At 39.0% G+C, this 15650-nt stretch overlaps 2 protein-coding genes across 5 annotated transcripts; one reads left to right on the top strand and one right to left on the bottom strand.

Annotated features, from left to right (window-relative positions):
- Positions 1–2596: 2596 nt before the first annotated feature.
- SKA3 (spindle and kinetochore associated complex subunit 3) lies at positions 2597–13486 on the bottom strand. 3 transcript variants are annotated; one of them, XM_072850502.1, is made up of 9 exons: positions 13203–13486; positions 11993–12057; positions 10939–11104; positions 8856–9279; positions 5564–5664; positions 4548–4732; positions 4131–4340; positions 3823–3941; positions 2597–2930 (listed from the first exon to the last, which is right to left on the bottom strand). In XM_072850502.1, exons 1-9 carry the CDS (start codon positions 13303–13305, stop codon positions 2897–2899), a joined length of 1407 nt encoding a protein of 468 aa, XP_072706603.1. In that variant the 5' UTR covers positions 13306–13486; the 3' UTR covers positions 2597–2896. The 3 variants fall into 3 exon arrangements, with proteins under 3 accessions (XP_072706603.1, XP_072706601.1, XP_072706602.1); XM_072850500.1 differs by having other exon boundaries at positions 4131–4343; positions 13203–13483; XM_072850501.1 differs by having other exon boundaries at positions 4131–4343; positions 4548–4729; positions 13203–13483.
- A 61-nt stretch (positions 13487–13547) lies between these two features.
- MRPL57 (mitochondrial ribosomal protein L57) lies at positions 13548–15436 on the top strand. Of its 2 annotated transcripts, XM_072850507.1 has the most exons (3): positions 13610–13640; positions 14763–14869; positions 14963–15436. In XM_072850507.1, the coding sequence occupies exon 3, from the start codon at positions 14968–14970 to the stop codon at positions 15277–15279; it is 312 nt and encodes a 103-aa protein (XP_072706608.1). In that variant the 5' UTR covers positions 13610–13640; positions 14763–14869; positions 14963–14967; the 3' UTR covers positions 15280–15436. The 2 variants fall into 2 exon arrangements, with proteins under 2 accessions (XP_072706607.1, XP_072706608.1); XM_072850506.1 differs by lacking the exon at positions 14763–14869 and having other exon boundaries at positions 13548–13640.
- The last annotated feature ends 214 nt before the right edge of the window (positions 15437–15650 follow it).

Here is a 15650-nt window from a genome sequence, read left to right as displayed (position 1 = left end):
CCTAAACAGTGAAGCACAATTTTGTGCTGGGTTCAATCTTTTCTGACTGCAGGCTACTGCTAGAAGATGTGATCCCATTCTCACCCTTCCCTTCCATCTGATCTAGTGCTCACACAGGCAGAAGCTAAGTTTGAGATTACTGTTGGGAAGGACAAACTAGAAGAGAAAACAAAATTAATTAGTCTTTCAGTGGCTCAGCAAATGCAAGGAGTCCATCATAAAACTGCACAACCCCTAGATTCCGTGCAAGAGAACTGGTGAAACAGCCTCTAGTGGAAGCAGCCCCCAGTTAAACTAAATTAAGCACAACACAGAACCGTACTAAGTCAATCTTGCATATTTTCAGGTGATGACTGTCCCTTACAGAACTAGTGTGTCAGCTACTTACTTAGCTACTGTCTTTCCAAACTGCACTTTCTGACAGGCCAATGCTGTTATCAGATTCTCCCCACAACAAACCAACATGTAACTTTTGTTTTAAGTTCATTTGCATTGTTCCCACTCTGACATGTTGTATTACTTTAGTGTGCAGCAAGACGAGCCTTTCTTCAGCAGCAATACTGCCTTAAGTGGAGTCTTATACTCCTCCAGCCCCATGGCTACATCCTTGGTTGTTACAGTATTTGAACTTGTGCAGTTTATCAGATGGCCACACAGCCACCTGCTTGAGAGAACTGATCTGGGTAGGGGGGAAAAAAAAAAAAGACAAACCAGAAAATTTCCCTCCCCAGCTTATTTTGAACACAGATCAGTTTCCAACACTGCTTATGCTTCACTTCTGCCAACTTTTCCCTCCCCCATGCCCAATACTCAAACTACTGCTTAGGCCTTACTGAAACCTAAAAGGTTTTCAAAGGTAAAGTACAACAAACTAAAACTAGAACTAAAACTAGTTTTTGATGATGCAAGTGGCTTATGGCGAGAACCCCAGCATGGCTAGGTAGTTTAGGGAAAGTTTAGGGAAGAGTTTAGGAAAAAGACATTTATAAGCCCTTTTGGGAATTTCATGGGGGAGGGCGGGGGGGGAAACAGGGACAGGATTACAGCAAGGTCCAGGACAGTAGTGCTGCTTGTTCCATTTCATGTTAAATGGAGTCTTTCAGGATATCTGGCTTGCTTCAGGGCAAGAAAGTAGCTATGAAGTGCTGTAGAGGGAGAATGCAGGCTGTGAAACCCCTCCTACTTAGTGCTGGTAAATCTGTCTGGCTGAAAAATTCTTGCTCTGCAGCAGAATACTTTGTACGTTTTTAAGACCATGACATTCCACAACTAGCATCCAGCCCATTAAGTGGTTTTAGTCTGTGAAGATGCTGGAAGCAGGTCTGGCCTTCACTCTCTGAAGGAGTTTGGTAGAACAAGTAAGTACTTTTATAGCAGCAGATGATTAGTTTTCCAAGCAGCCACCAAGCATCTGAGACAGATTTATTTAGTATTCCAAAGTGTTGATCAAGCTCAAAGACCGACACATAATAATACATACATATTTTCAAACAGAAGCTAGCACAGAAAAATGACAGTGTGCTCAGGCCAGAAACAGTAGAAAAATCAGCTTCTCCAGTTAATTTGATGTATGCTTATCCTGGACAATGACTGGAACAGCAGGAAAAAGGCACCTTTACTTGCTAGGTTTTAGCCAAGACAAGTCTGTCTAAGCAACTGGAGAAATACTTCTGGGCATCTCTAGCTGTTTGCATAACCTGAGGACTTCAAAAAAATGCGGAGCTGTGTTCAGAAAGTTCAGACAAGCATACACTTCTCCCCATCTCCTGGGACAGTCTCTTCCTTCTCATGTGTTGCATGCCTGCCCTCACATAAATGACAGAATTTTAGCCATCAATAGGAAGACCACATACAGCTGGTAAGAGCAGTCCTGGAGTCACTCAGAGGAAGAACTGACATTGGAAACAGCAAACTGGCTCCAAACAAGGATATGTAGCTGGGATTTCTTGTGGACAAAAGTAAAATCTCTGGTAGAAAAACATCGTAATTACTATGACTACCAGATACCAAAAAAGTGCCCAACAGCTCTGAGAACTTAAGCTTGGTCAGCTATTACAGGGATAGATGTGCACATTTAGAAGTGACACCACCACTTACAGAACGCACATGGCGGCAGCGCAGGAGAGTAAGCAATCACCTACATGCCTGCCAGCAAATCTTTCCAGCAAAGATACACATAACCAGTAACAATCGCACAATATATTTTCAAATAATTCATATTGGAGCCAGAGTCACCTTTCAGGGCTACAGAAAGGCTATCAAAAGGAAAAGAAATGTATAGCACCCAATACGATGTCAGTGTAAGAAAACTATAACAAGAAAGAAGCAGCAGCATAAGAAATACTTGTCCATCAAATAGGTAACAGAGTGCCTGATGCAGAAATACGTACAATATGTCTTAGTATTGCAGAAGTGACTAATAGCATAGAAGTGCTTTAAACAGGAAAGCAGGAGTTACTCTTCACATAAAAAAAAAAAAAGAGTCGTTTCTGTTGAAGATACCAAACACGATTGAAGTACTACACTTCAAACTCAGCCCTGAAAAGATGTACAGTGTCACCAGAACAGCCAGAGACACCCCCTTTCTGGGGCAATATACTGGACTTTCCCTTTATTGCAACTTAACTACACTTCTCTACAGCCTACTACAAACACAAGCATACACAACAAACATGAGAATCAGGTGAAACAATTGAAGTACTACCTCGCACATGACCCCAGTCATCTTTGAAGAATATTTATGTTTATCCACATCAAACTTTCTCCATTGAAAAAGCTTTTCTTTTGTATGGTTCTTTCCTCCCACTGGTGCTTTCTTTTGCTTTTTGAGCTTGTTATGATTCAGTCATCAGATCCATGAATGTGAAACACTCTCAACATGGTTTTCAGCTTGATTTCAGATGTTTGGCTTGAAAAATCCAGGATATCCTCTGCAAATATATCCAGAAGAGTTCATGAACTTATCTCAATCATATTTTGAATTAGCAGAAGACATAAACATTGAAAACTTTTTTAAAAATTATTTTGACAAGAAAAAAGGAAGGGTCGGCTAAAGTAAGAGCTTTGCCCTATTTGATTACTCAAATGGATTCCAACTCCAAGTATATTAAGATACCTACTTTTATCAGTCTTGTTCTGGGTTGTTGTGATTATTATTTGACTCCATACATGTTCCTTGTACCTCTTACCTAAATAATCTGTACTGACCCCAAGTTTAACAGATAATCAACAAGTGTAATACACATTACATTGAATCAGGAATATCTACAGTTGATCAAGTTATCACAAAAAACTTCTTTCTATTCATATCTATCAAGTTCTTTGTAAAGCTATTATTCCATTGTTCGAAGATTACTCATGCTTATTGTAGACTAATTTCATCTCACATATTGAAATGCAAAACTACCTTATGAACAAAGAACTTTGTCTTTGCCAAAACAACTGTAAAATTGGTCGTGTTACTTATATAGTTTTCTCCCATTCCTTAGTTTTATTGCCTAAATTTACTCAGAAGAAAGCATTCACTGTTGCTTTGATTGCCATGAAGCAAAATATACCTACAGGTAAAACAGTAAAAATCTACCTTCATTTATTTTTTTTTTAAAGTTGGGAGGATTCAAACACACAATCAATTATCATATTTGTTGTTTACAATAAAGGCAGTCAGATACCATGCCAAAGAATAGTTATTTAGTCACATCAACAAGAGCTATTTTGGTAGCTGAAGAGCAAGCAGCTGCATGAATTTCTAAATGCGTTAAAGCATCTTCGTAGCTCCTCCAAATTAAATTACTTAAGCAAATTTGTAAAATATAATCATACCTGTTCTCTTTGTTGCAGTAATCAGTGAAATTACTTTCATATTTTGTAGTATTTCCTGCCTTGGTCTCCATTTCCTTGGCTTTAGAAGAGTCTACTTTATGATTATACCTGGACAGAATCTACAGGAAACATTAAAAGAGAATAAAAAGAATTACCTAAGAATTCAAAATAGGATTACAATTTATACATTTTTAATAGTAGCAGAGAACTCCTTTTTCAAGAACAAAATTTGATAGAACTAAGCCCTTTTAATTTTCCTATTTTGATATTAAAACTATTTAGGGGAAAAAAAAAGTGTATTAGCTAACCTGTAGAACATCATCTGGTATCCTTGTTATTTCTGGAGGTGGAGGAGTATTGAGTAAGTGGTCATAGTGTTTTATTTTGGGAGGAGAAGGGTCTCCAAAATGTTTAAGATACTCATCAGAGCTCACAGCAAAAGGAATGCGATCTTCTATGTATTGTTTATCTGTTGCATCATTCATTGTCACCGACTCAATTTTTTCCCCCTGCTTTACCTGCTGCAAAAGAGGTATTAAATGCCTTCAGTTAATTTACTTATCTTAGGTAAAGTATTTAATACATGTTCTTACAAAATTATCATTAGAAAGATCTTCTACAATGACATAAGAAAAAGTAGTATTGGAAAAGAATCCCAAACTGACATTTGAAAAACTGCTTATGGTAAAATGTGTGTGAAAATGTACATAATTGCTATTTACTACCTTAGCTTCTGTCTTTAGCCATCTTGTTTCAAAATCTGGAAGCTGTGGTGTTCCTGTATGACTGGGAAGAGGCAGTTCATTTGTCGCTGGTGACCTTGATAATACTGTACTATTTGTTCTGGAAGGGATTTTCACATCAGGAGTACAGAACACAAGTATCATAGGAGAAGCCATCCAGTCAGCTGCTGAATTTAAGCCGGGGGGGGGAGGGGGAGGGAGGGAGGACACAACAAAAATAAAAATATATACATACACACACATATAAAAATATCAGTTCCAGTGCCCCAGTTTAGTTTTCTAAGTCTGTTAGCTTTTCATACATTTGCATATTCTAAAACACCTCTATCATTTTAGCTGATATTTTTATTACGAAGAACCATCCAAATTACAGAATTCCGTAAGAGGAGCAAATACAATTGTAAAAAAAAAAAAAAGTAATAAATCTAGTCCCACTACTGAATATAACTGAAAAAGCCCAACTTAAATCTAACATTTCTTTAGCTTCTCATATATTAAATTGTCACTATGTTTGTCCCAAGATCTTCACACGTTTTCAAGATAACATATTACATCTCCTCTCAAAGAAGGTTTAGCACTACTCTTGAAAGATCTAAGTTACTGTCTCGTTAGCCTCTTTCAAAGCAGCTTCTTTCCTATCTTTAAACATATCTAATGGGTATTCTCAAAAAAAAAAAAAGGCTAAGTTGGCAAAACAGTATTTTTATTTCAAATAAGGATAAGTTGAAGTTACAAAATGATGGATCCCTCTGCAAAATTCTAGACGGATATGAGTAGAAGAATGAGCAAAGGTTTATACTGAAGTGAGAAACTTCCCCATAGAAGCCACCAACATTTCATTATCTAGACATTAGTACTCATACAATGACTGGGCCTGAATTAAACTATATTTAACAAGAAACACAGTTTAGAAGTTTACCATGTATTTACCATGCATTTACACATGCGTTATGTAAAAAAATGCATATGTATATTTATTTCAAATATTTTTAACTTACCGTTCTCAGCTGTAACTTTTGGGTTTGGCACAGGAGTAACCATGATTTCCCTGGGTGTCATTTCTGGTACTTTTACTTCATGATCACCTTTTTTAACCAACCTGAAAACCAAACCCTCAATTAGCTCTCAAGTGGTATGAAGAAATCACAATTAAAGGAATACTGTTAACCTGATCATTTTTCTAGTATTTGTTCATCAACATGCAAGTCAAAAATTCATTTCCTCAAAGATGATTTTTTTCATAGATTTTTTCATCTAGGATTCTACTGCAGCAATCTGTAGCATGCAAATGTTCAGTCCATCCACAAATTATCAAATACACTGAGACTTCAATTCAAGGCATAAAAACCCCAGAATGAAACAAAACAAAAAAGCATCGAGGGTAGGATCAATTTTCTTTGTCCCAGATGATCATCAATTCTGTGTTAGGGGTACAGTCTATTTTATTTTTAATTGCCTGTTGCCTACAAAATTCTAAACAACAAGAGGAAATATTTTTTGGCTCTTAACCTACTAACGTTATTGTGAACACTAAAAGATTTTTAATTCAATTTTTAAGTTTGAATAAGATTACTTATGTTAGTCACTAGCTGACTTCAGAGTGAAAAGCCATTTCATATCAATTCCATAAAACTAGAAACTGAAATTTTTAAAATTATTTTTTCATATCCAAGATATTCTAGTGGAAGAAGGGCGTAGGCAGTTGAGAGAATACGAGACAAAAAGTGGAAGAAGGGTGTAGGCAGTTAAGAGACAATACCAGACAAAAAGTGGAAGCTTACCTAAACTCTACACAAAAGTGTGTCTACAAGAAAATTATTTTAAATGTTTAAAAAGTTATCTTAATTATGAGAACCAGATATAGAGCTCCTCTACAAAAAGCCTAAGCTTAAAAAAAAAAATCAATTTGAGGCAGTATATTTTACTTACATGAACATACCTCAAATTTTGAATTTAAAAAAAAAAGTAATTTTTCCAAGTCAGTTTTGCCTTGGAAATATTATAGATAGCTGAAACCACATGATTTTTAGTTTTTATGATGAAGAAGAACAAGTATAACAATAAACACTTTTGTTCAGACACTTTTTTCTGTTCCCTTTTCTTTCCTAATTACTTTTGGTTTCAGTTTTGTAGTAGGTGCACCAACATATATTGTTCTTTTCAGCTGCTTCAAAACTGAAAACCTGAAAAACAAAGTTGGGGGAGTTGAGGTCTACTAAATATTTTTAAGAACTTTGAGATGAATTTTCAAAGTGGTTTTCACATAATGCACAGCTGCTAGATACATTTCAGCTAGGTACAAGACCTGGCTGGCACAAGCAAGGGATATGAGAGGGCAGGGCTGTCTCCAAGAAAGTCAGAATTATTACCTGTCTTTGTACCTGGAAACTATAGGTATAAGGCTAGCTCATTTGTACTAGTTTTTTGCTTATCTGATCGTCAGGGAAGAGATTTTGCATATTATCCGGGGGGGGGGGGGGAAGAAGAATCTTTCTTGTATTTTTTTTTTTTTAAATTTTCTCACTTAGTGTTCTGCACATTTAACATGCTGATCTTTCTCACTAAGAGGTGAGATGAGTGCTTTTTGGAGATAACAAGCTGTTTAATTGTTTCAACCTTTCTGATCAAACCACAAGCTAACTCTAACTTAATGTTGAAAAATAAACAAGAAATAAGCTAAAAGACAGTCAAACAACATTTTAACTCTGACTTAAATGTCATGACCTCTCACATATGCCACTAATTCTGAATTCACACACAGCTTTAACTTTAGTCACAATTAGTGTATGTCCATCTGTTTTGGTCATTAATAATGATGATGTGTTAAAGAGCAATCATGCTGTAACTAATTCTCAACAGAATTTTAATATTATCACTAGGGGTATGGAAGACTGCTAGTGTGATTTTTTTTGGTGTGTTATATATAAATATCACTAGTGAACTGTCTAATTGTTTCACTAAAAGCCACAGAAATAGAATCTACATTTGTGGATGTATCCATTTATAAATTACAGCCATAATTAAAGCTGAAGATCACATTTAAAACAGTTCTCATTAAATAGATAAAGTAGTACAAAACCACAAAAAATTACAGATATCAAAATAACTTAAATTGTGCAAAAAGCCGAAACTATTTTCAAAATATTATTTGAGAGGGAATGATTTTTTAATTAATATCTTTCAGGATTCAGTAACAGTTCTCCTGTTATTACAATTCCAACACTATAAAGCTTTATAGACATTATAGTATGTACATAACTATTCAAAAGGAGAGATCCCAAAACTATTTTAAAAGAAAATTTATCTTTTCACTTTCACTTTTTCCCCTAGTAATCTTAAAGTTAAAAAGACACTCAAAATTTAACCATTGTAGTAAACTGGATCTTTGGGGGACAAAGTCACTTAAGCTGGCATGGTTCTGAAGAACTTCACACCTCTGCCTACATTGCAAATATCAGGGATTAATGAAAAAAAAAGTTGAATTATTATTTCCATAAGTTATTTTGAATATGGTTCTTGGTTTTGGAGTAATTTCTCTAAATACCAAATATTTAGCTGGAGAACAGTGAGTTTTTTAAATACTGTCAGCTTTTAAAATTGAACATGTTGCTAATACTAACTATAAAAACATGATCTAACCACCTTTACATTACCTTAGAAGTATAGAAAAATACTTCTACTGCTAAGGTGTTCTACACCTCTCTGCTGCAAATTATTTTCTTTAATTTTAATTAGAACAGTGAAAATCTGGAGATGTCTTTTCAACAGAAGACTGGAGCAAAAAGAGCTAACTGTTTGTAAGGTGGGGCTGCGTAATGTAAGAGATAATACACCGTTTCTATAATGAGACATTTTACTGAATGCTTTAGAAGTTTTTTCCAGGTCTATATCCCTAAGGCTTTTGAAACCTTTAAATTGGCTATGTAATATCTACTGCAGACAACACATCCTCAAATCCAAATCCAAGATTAAGGAAAGCAAAAGATCAGACATACTGTGCATTTTCCCTTTGTAAATAGATTGTGTATGGAAGATTCTTATTGTGGTGCTGTCAAGGAACGGAGTATATCAGAGATGTGTTTTCACGGCAGCGTTTGGCACTGCAAAGGGTAGGTGAAAAGACATGTAGAGGGTTGAATAAAGACACAGGACTAACCAGCTGGTAGATAACAACGTTATCACCTGCTTGAAGAACAAGAGAAGGGCCATAGCAGCAAGAAGTTAGTACAGCAAAAAGAAACTACAGAAAATTCAGTAGAGAAACAATCTGAACTTAAGTAATTTACTCACTTCTTGCTTGTCTGAGCAGTTTTATGAATAAGCGACATCGTATAATCTTCATTCATACACATGGTATGTTCACTAATGCCAAAGTGTTCAAGTTTTGGTGTTACACACTCATAATCATCCATCTTTAGCATACATTTTGGTGTTTTGGGCAAAATACAGGGGGTCTGTGTTTTTAGTGGAGTCCTGCTCTTTGAATTTTCTTGGTATGCATTTGTTGCACGTTGTCCTTTCACTGCACTCCAAGGCCTGGAGAAGGCATATTGTGAAAGACCAAAATCAGAAAGCTGGGGGTTACGCAGTGGGTCTTTGGGCACCAGTGGCTTCTCAGTACAAGCAGGAAGAGGAGGTACATCATCTGCTTTTTCTTCATCAGATTTGTTCTGGACAGACACCATCGAATCACTGTCAACTACTTCTTCCTCTTCTGTTTGAGAAAAGTAATAATAATAATTTTAAAAATTATGTCAGAAGTTTCTGTTTTAAGAATGTATAAAATAAATTGGGACTTCTCCCCCAATTCAAAATTTTTTATTTATTATTGTAAAAAATAGATTCCTTCTTTCATTTTAAAGCACTGAACCTGAAGCTACAACAGATATTAAAAGCTTATATCAGGCTAAGCTATATTTACAATATAGGTCACATATTTACTGAAGTTCACTCTATTGATAAATACTATTTCTAGGAAAAATTAAATTGAAATATTTTTACACAAGTATATTTTTAATAGAATTCATCTCCCTGCATGGAGCTGGCAGGAAGCGATAATCTTAAATATATTGTTTTTATTTCAGTGCAAGAGTGGAAATTCATTAAAAATGTACAACATAAATGACAATGAAAACAAAATTTGTATAGAACTGAAAATGTTTTGGGGGAAAGAGCAAAGGCTGCACACAGTACTAGAATCCTCATTCTTCAGAAAAACAGTATTGAAGAAAGGTTTTGAAGCAGCAACTAAAAACTCATGAAAGAGGGTAGCTTTTTAGGTATCAAGAAGAGTCCACTGCAGAAATAAGCAAACGTGTAGTTTGTACACTCCTGTACAAATTCACAAAATTTGTGAATTTCTGCATGATGTAAGAAGCAGGGGGGGGGGAAAAAAGGCTATTTAAAATAATATGGCAGAGGCATTACCTTTTTATGTGTATTGGTATTACATATTCAGATACACTTAGCTTGAAAATACATCTCAAAAAATAAATTAACCTCGTAGCTCTGTTTGGAGTCTTCTTTTAAAGACCTTTAAGGCAGAGAGAGGACAGGAAGGCAGGTACTATAAAAACAGAGCTTTCTGCCATATCTTTGTAAAACAGTTGTAGTAGTTTAACTCGGAGGTGAATATGGTCCACAACCACAATTTTGTTTTGTGTAATGACTGGATAATGCTTGGGGAAGGCTAAGGTTTGCCCTGCCAAAGGCTTCTTGAAGATTGATTGGGCCCTTGATACCAAAAGGGGTATGTGTATTAACTGACAGCTGTAGTATTTTAAACTCATTTGGCATACCTGAATTTCACACAGGTGTGTGTGCACTTTCTGACTGGATTAACAATCTCCCCTGCTCCAATGATCAAACTACTACTGCTTCATAGATTGCCACACATCACCTAATCCCCATACATGCTTCTCTTGTCTCTCGTCTAGCGTCTCATGCTACAGAGCACATTCTTTTAATATTTTCTCTATGGTGATTTAAGTTGATGGAATCATCACATATGAATACAAACTAATTTAGATGCATCTACAATAGGTTCCCATGCACGAGAAGCTGAAGCAGCGTAATTCTCTGGATTATGAAAACATGTTTGCTAACATGTTTTCTGAATACAGCTATTACTGGAGAAAAAAAACTCCACACACTAACTTAAAAGCATGCCAGATCTAAGTCTTAAGTTTTTGTATTTTCATTTATTCTTATGGCACCAATCACAAGAGAATCTTTTACCCTCTGGATATTATTGTAAAGCAAATAACATAGACGTACTCAATCTCTTAATTAATAGAAATATACACATAGCTAAAGGGAAACATTTTAGAAAATTACATTTGTCTTCACATACTGTATTGCCAAGAAATATTACCTGTAGAGTCTTTGACACAGGGTTTGTAGCCATATTTCTGGAACAGCTCTCTTATTTTTCCAAGATCTGCTGCATTTCTTTGCATCAGTATTTCACTTGCCTTCATAAAGTCATGAATTGCTTGTTTTTCAGAGCAACTCTTACCAAGACTGGCATTAACATCTTCCTTTGGGGGTGGGGGGAAACGTAGAAACATTGGTTTTCAAATCACCACATGGTAGTTGTTTACACATGAAGTGTTTTGGGAATAAGTATTGAATTTCAATTCAGATGAGGATAAGCAGCAAATTTAGGTCTTATCTGTACCTGAAAACTAGGTTACAAAGTATCAGGAATATATAGGGTATGAGCGTATAAAAACTTACAAAAGTTAAACTAAGATGACAGTTCACAGTATGATAACTACTTACTGGCAACCTCTCAAAGAAAATTATATGCTTTTACTCCATAAAAATATGAGATAACAGCAGTTAATTTGGCCTCTTACTCCCTATGTACAAAGAATTAGTGCAGAGCAGATGGTAATCGTCAAGTTTATATCCTAGCTTACCTCTCAATTATTTCTACACTTGCTCATTTCTATAGCCCATTTTTGCTACTTCTGTTAAAGAAATAACAAACCATTCTTCACAAGTTTAACTGAATGGCTGAAGGTACTGAAACTGCTGTGAAGATTTTCTTTATTCTAAGTGCTAGTCATTGAACACAAACAAGCATACCTCTTCTGTAGGGAGCTGCTGCTCCTGAATCCTTCTCCCCTATACCTATGCCTTGGCACAGCTACAACTTCCCTGTTACCTTTGTCCCCTGCTGACCCGAGCAACAACAGTGATTGCAAACTAATAAACACTGCTAAATCTACTTTAAGTCAGCCACAGGTTTTTGGGCACTACCACGACATCCACAGCCATTATGAGGACTTAGAGGTAAATGAATAAAAATAAGGGTCAGAACTGCTAACAAAGTTGTATTGTGGCTTAATGATCAAAATAGAACTGTAAGTTTATGGAACACCCCCCCAGTTTTTCAAGAAAGAAGTGAGTTAAGATGTTACCTTCAGACTCCTGATTTCACAATGGAGGTCATGTAAAACTCTTATTGGAGATTCGTCTTCATAGTCTTTGATATGCATGTTCACATAAAAAAGTTTGGAAAGAGAAAAGGGGGATTAGTATTTTAGCATGCAAGTACATTCTACATCAGAACGTAATCTCCTACATTAGAGATGTTGGAGTCATATGTTAGAGAAAGAGAATCAAGATAGAGAAAACCAAAGAGAAACTAGTTCACATCAGGTACTTTGCACAGCATGAGACTGCAATTTGCACAGTATGTTAAACTACACAGAGAAACTGCACAGGCTTCCATTTTACTGTTGCAGATAATACTGTAAAAATTAATGTTTAGCAGATGTTGGTATGATAGGTAGATCCCTGGGCTATCAAGGATTATTTATCCTAGATTTTTATTGTTAAAGAGCTTGAACTTGACATAATAATAAAAATTGGAAAAAAGTGATATAGACACCACTGAAAAACATACATCAACAAGAAGCTGAATTCTTCTGCCTTATCTGCACATGGGCAGATGTTACTATTGCTCACTTACACATACAGCAGTCATTACATCTTTCACTGGAAATCAAGGTTAATGCAAATAGTGTAAAAGAGAACGCCTGCTATGTGACAAGACATAGCACAGCAATAAATCCAATTAGAAGCTTAAGCTATCTGTGCAGAGAACAAGCCCTGCAAATGCATTTTCCTGTCTCAATCCATGAAAAGAGTAAATGCAAGAATGTGATTGCCCGTTCGTCCCGTTTTTCCCCGTGATAAAAGCTCACCTACACTCCCTAAAGGAGCTCAGAGAGACAATGATAAGAGGGGGAGCCCAAATAATACCCTGCCGAGCTGCTCCCAGGCCCATCCCCGGAGCCATCGGCCCACCTCCGCACGCCCAGAGGAGCGTAGGGGCACAACGGCAGGCGGGAACCCGAACCAAGGACTCCCGAGGTACAACAGGCCTCACTCGCCCCCGGGCTATCCCAGCAGAGCCACCAGCCTCAGCGTCCAGGTGTGACGCCCATCACCACGAGTCATGGGGAGCAACTCTCCAGATCACCTTCCAGATTCAGGGTCCTGCCGCCTAGGGATGGGACAGACACGCCAGCAGGAGCTGGGCTACGGCCCTAGGAGCGGGAGAGGCCTCGACCCTGGCCCCGGCGGACTCGGCCGCCCCAGGACGGAGGCGAGGCCTGCGCTTACCCGTGTCCTCTCTGCGTAGGGCCCGCTCCAGCTGCCTCGCCTCCTTCTCCAGCGTGAGGGCTAGGGCGCGCAGCTTACCGAAGAAGTCCCTCGACACGTCCATCGCCCGCGGGGAAGGGGAGCACCAGCGCCACCCGGAGAGGGCCCGCTCCCCCCGACTAGCCCCAGACCACGCGAACGGCCGCCAACGGCTGCCCGGGAGCTGGGGCTGCCGCTGTGCGCGGCTCTGAGGAGAGGGAGAGGCGAGGCGAGCCCGGCCGTGCGCTGCCTGACGGGACGGTTACTGCCCGCCACCAGCTTCGAACCGCAGGCAGCGCGCGCCCCATTGGCGCTGCCAGGCCCCGCCCGCCCGCCGTGAGCTCTCGCGAGACGGACCGCCCGCCGCCGCCCGCCGCCATCTTGCTTCCCGCCGTGGGGCTGGAGCCGTCACCGGAGTCGGTGAGTGAGGGTGGAGGGGAGGGGCCCGTTAATTACAGGGCTCGGAGTGCTGCTGTGGCCTCTCATAATGCTTCGCCTGGAGTGCGGGGTGTCTTTTGGCAGGTTGGCCCTGGTCTCGCTCGGGCTGGCCTGGCCCTGAACCGGCATCTGCCGGTGGGGAGCCCTGGTGGGGAACGGGCAGGGGATCCTTCTCCCCGGGCAGCAGCACTCCGCCGTGCGGGCTGAACCCCGCCTAGAGCTGTCGGGTGCCCAGCGGCCCGGGTAGCTCCTGGGGCACCGGAGAGCCCCGGTGGGTAGCTGTGCCGCGTCGCACGTCGGTCTCGATCCCTTGTCGGGGCTGCAGCTGGCACAGGCCTGAGGGGGAGCAGCCGGCGCTGCTGTGGAGACGGGCAGCTCCGCTCTGCCCTCCCCTGCCGGGAGGGGGACCAGAGACTGAGGCAGCAATGCCCCCGCGAAGCCCCACAGCTTCACTTCTAACCTGGATCAGAGAGTGGAGCAACGATGTGCAGTTGCACCATGGGAACAGGGGATAGCGGGGTGGCTTTTTTCAGCAGTAGTGCTGTTATATGCCGTGTTGAAGTGCTTGGCTGACTTACTAGTTGATGAAAATACTGTGTAATGAGAGACCTAGGAGTTAGGCATGTTTAGGACTAACAAACAGGTTAATGAAGAGCGTGTGTGTCAAACCTAAATGTAGCTTGGCCTTTGTTGCTCCTTTGTTACATCTGGCATTGTGTTGGAAACTGTATTCATGCTTTCTACATACACTTGTTGGTCTAATATAGGATATTGTTTTCTTCCACAAACTAAATTTCCCATAGTTAAAATACAAGACTAAGTAATTGTATACTAATAAGTTTATGAAGAGACTGTAGTTCAAAACTTAATACTGAGGAAAGGCCAGATCTGGATCTAGAAGACAGACCTGGAAATACTCTCTGTTTTGACAACACAGTTTGCTATTTGAAGAAGGAATGAATGAAGTGAATCCTTTGTTTAGTAGTATCTGGGACTGGATCCTTCATAAGTAATTTATGGAGGACATGCTTTAATCTCAACATAAGGATAACTGAGTAAACTCTAGCTAAATCAAGATTTCTGTTTCCCTTTTCGGGTCTTAAGTTTCCAATATGTCTGTCATTGTACTGGCTAACGCACGTAATGGTTGGTTGTGAGCATCAGGGGTTCTGAACTTCAAACTTCAAAACAGCCAGCTAAAAGGCAGTGGAGTAAGTACATGCAGATTTTTCATTTTTCCTGTTGAATTTTTAAATTTTATCCCTAATGTAATGAGTATTTTGTATTTTTGTCTATATTTTAAGGCATAATGTTTTTAACAACAGTATTACTCCGAAAGAGAATTCCTGGAAAACAATGGATTGGAAAATACAGGCGACCAAGAGTGGTTACCCTTTCAATGAAGCAAGCAATGATCCGAAGGCTGGAAATTGAAGCAGAGAATGAATATTGGCTGAGTCGGCCTTACCTGACACGGGAACAGGAGTACAAACATAACACAGAAGAGAGACGTGCAAAATGGGAAGCTTTCAAAAGCCTGATGAAAGCCAAGTTTCCTGAGCATAGATATATCGGCAATCATTTAAACCACTTAAATGTGTCGAGAAAGTGGACATCTTGAATAATACGGCGTATTTATATTTGGCATGTATTATGCAGTACCATGGGGTCTGCTGTTGTACCTAGTATGGTAGTTTTGTAATTCAGTATAAGGGTAGATGACAAACAAGACTTTGCTACGGTATAAAAAGTCTTACATTAAAAGCAGTCCTACAGAACAGTGTATGTTTTCTTATTATTATCTCTTTAGAAAAAGACAGTTCTTTCTGTGGCTCTCTACCATCTGCCTGCCTTCTGTTCTTCAGGGGTTTTGCATAACATGGCGTGAGTTACCAAGTGCAACGATGATGATTCTAACTATTTCCTTTTGAAAGCTAGGAGAACACACCGGCTGTGCTGAAAGGGGTTATCTGCTGGTACTGGCCAGATGGC

This window comes from Ciconia boyciana, chromosome 1 (genome assembly GCF_034638445.1).
Source record: "Ciconia boyciana chromosome 1, ASM3463844v1, whole genome shotgun sequence".
In the NCBI taxonomy this organism is placed as follows: domain Eukaryota; kingdom Metazoa; phylum Chordata; class Aves; order Ciconiiformes; family Ciconiidae; genus Ciconia; species Ciconia boyciana.
Note: the sequence above shows the minus strand (reverse complement) of the source record. Positions and strands in the feature narration are given on the sequence as shown.

Excerpts from the sequence above, each read along its gene's own strand:
- SKA3 (XM_072850500.1), bottom strand. The coding sequence starts at position 13,305 with ATGGACGTGTCGAGGGACTTCTTCGGTAAGCTGCGCGCCCTAGCCCTC. Across the intron at positions 11,105-11,992 it reads GTGAAATCAGGAGTCTGAAG|GAAGATGTTAATGCCAGTCT; the intron begins GTAACATCTTAA and ends CCACCCCCAAAG. Across the intron at positions 4,733-5,563 it reads AAAAGTTACAGCTGAGAACG|CAGCTGACTGGATGGCTTCT; the intron begins GTAAGTTAAAAA and ends GCTTAAATTCAG.
- MRPL57 (XM_072850506.1), top strand. The coding sequence starts at position 14,968 with ATGTTTTTAACAACAGTATTACTCCGAAAGAGAATTCCTGGAAAACAA.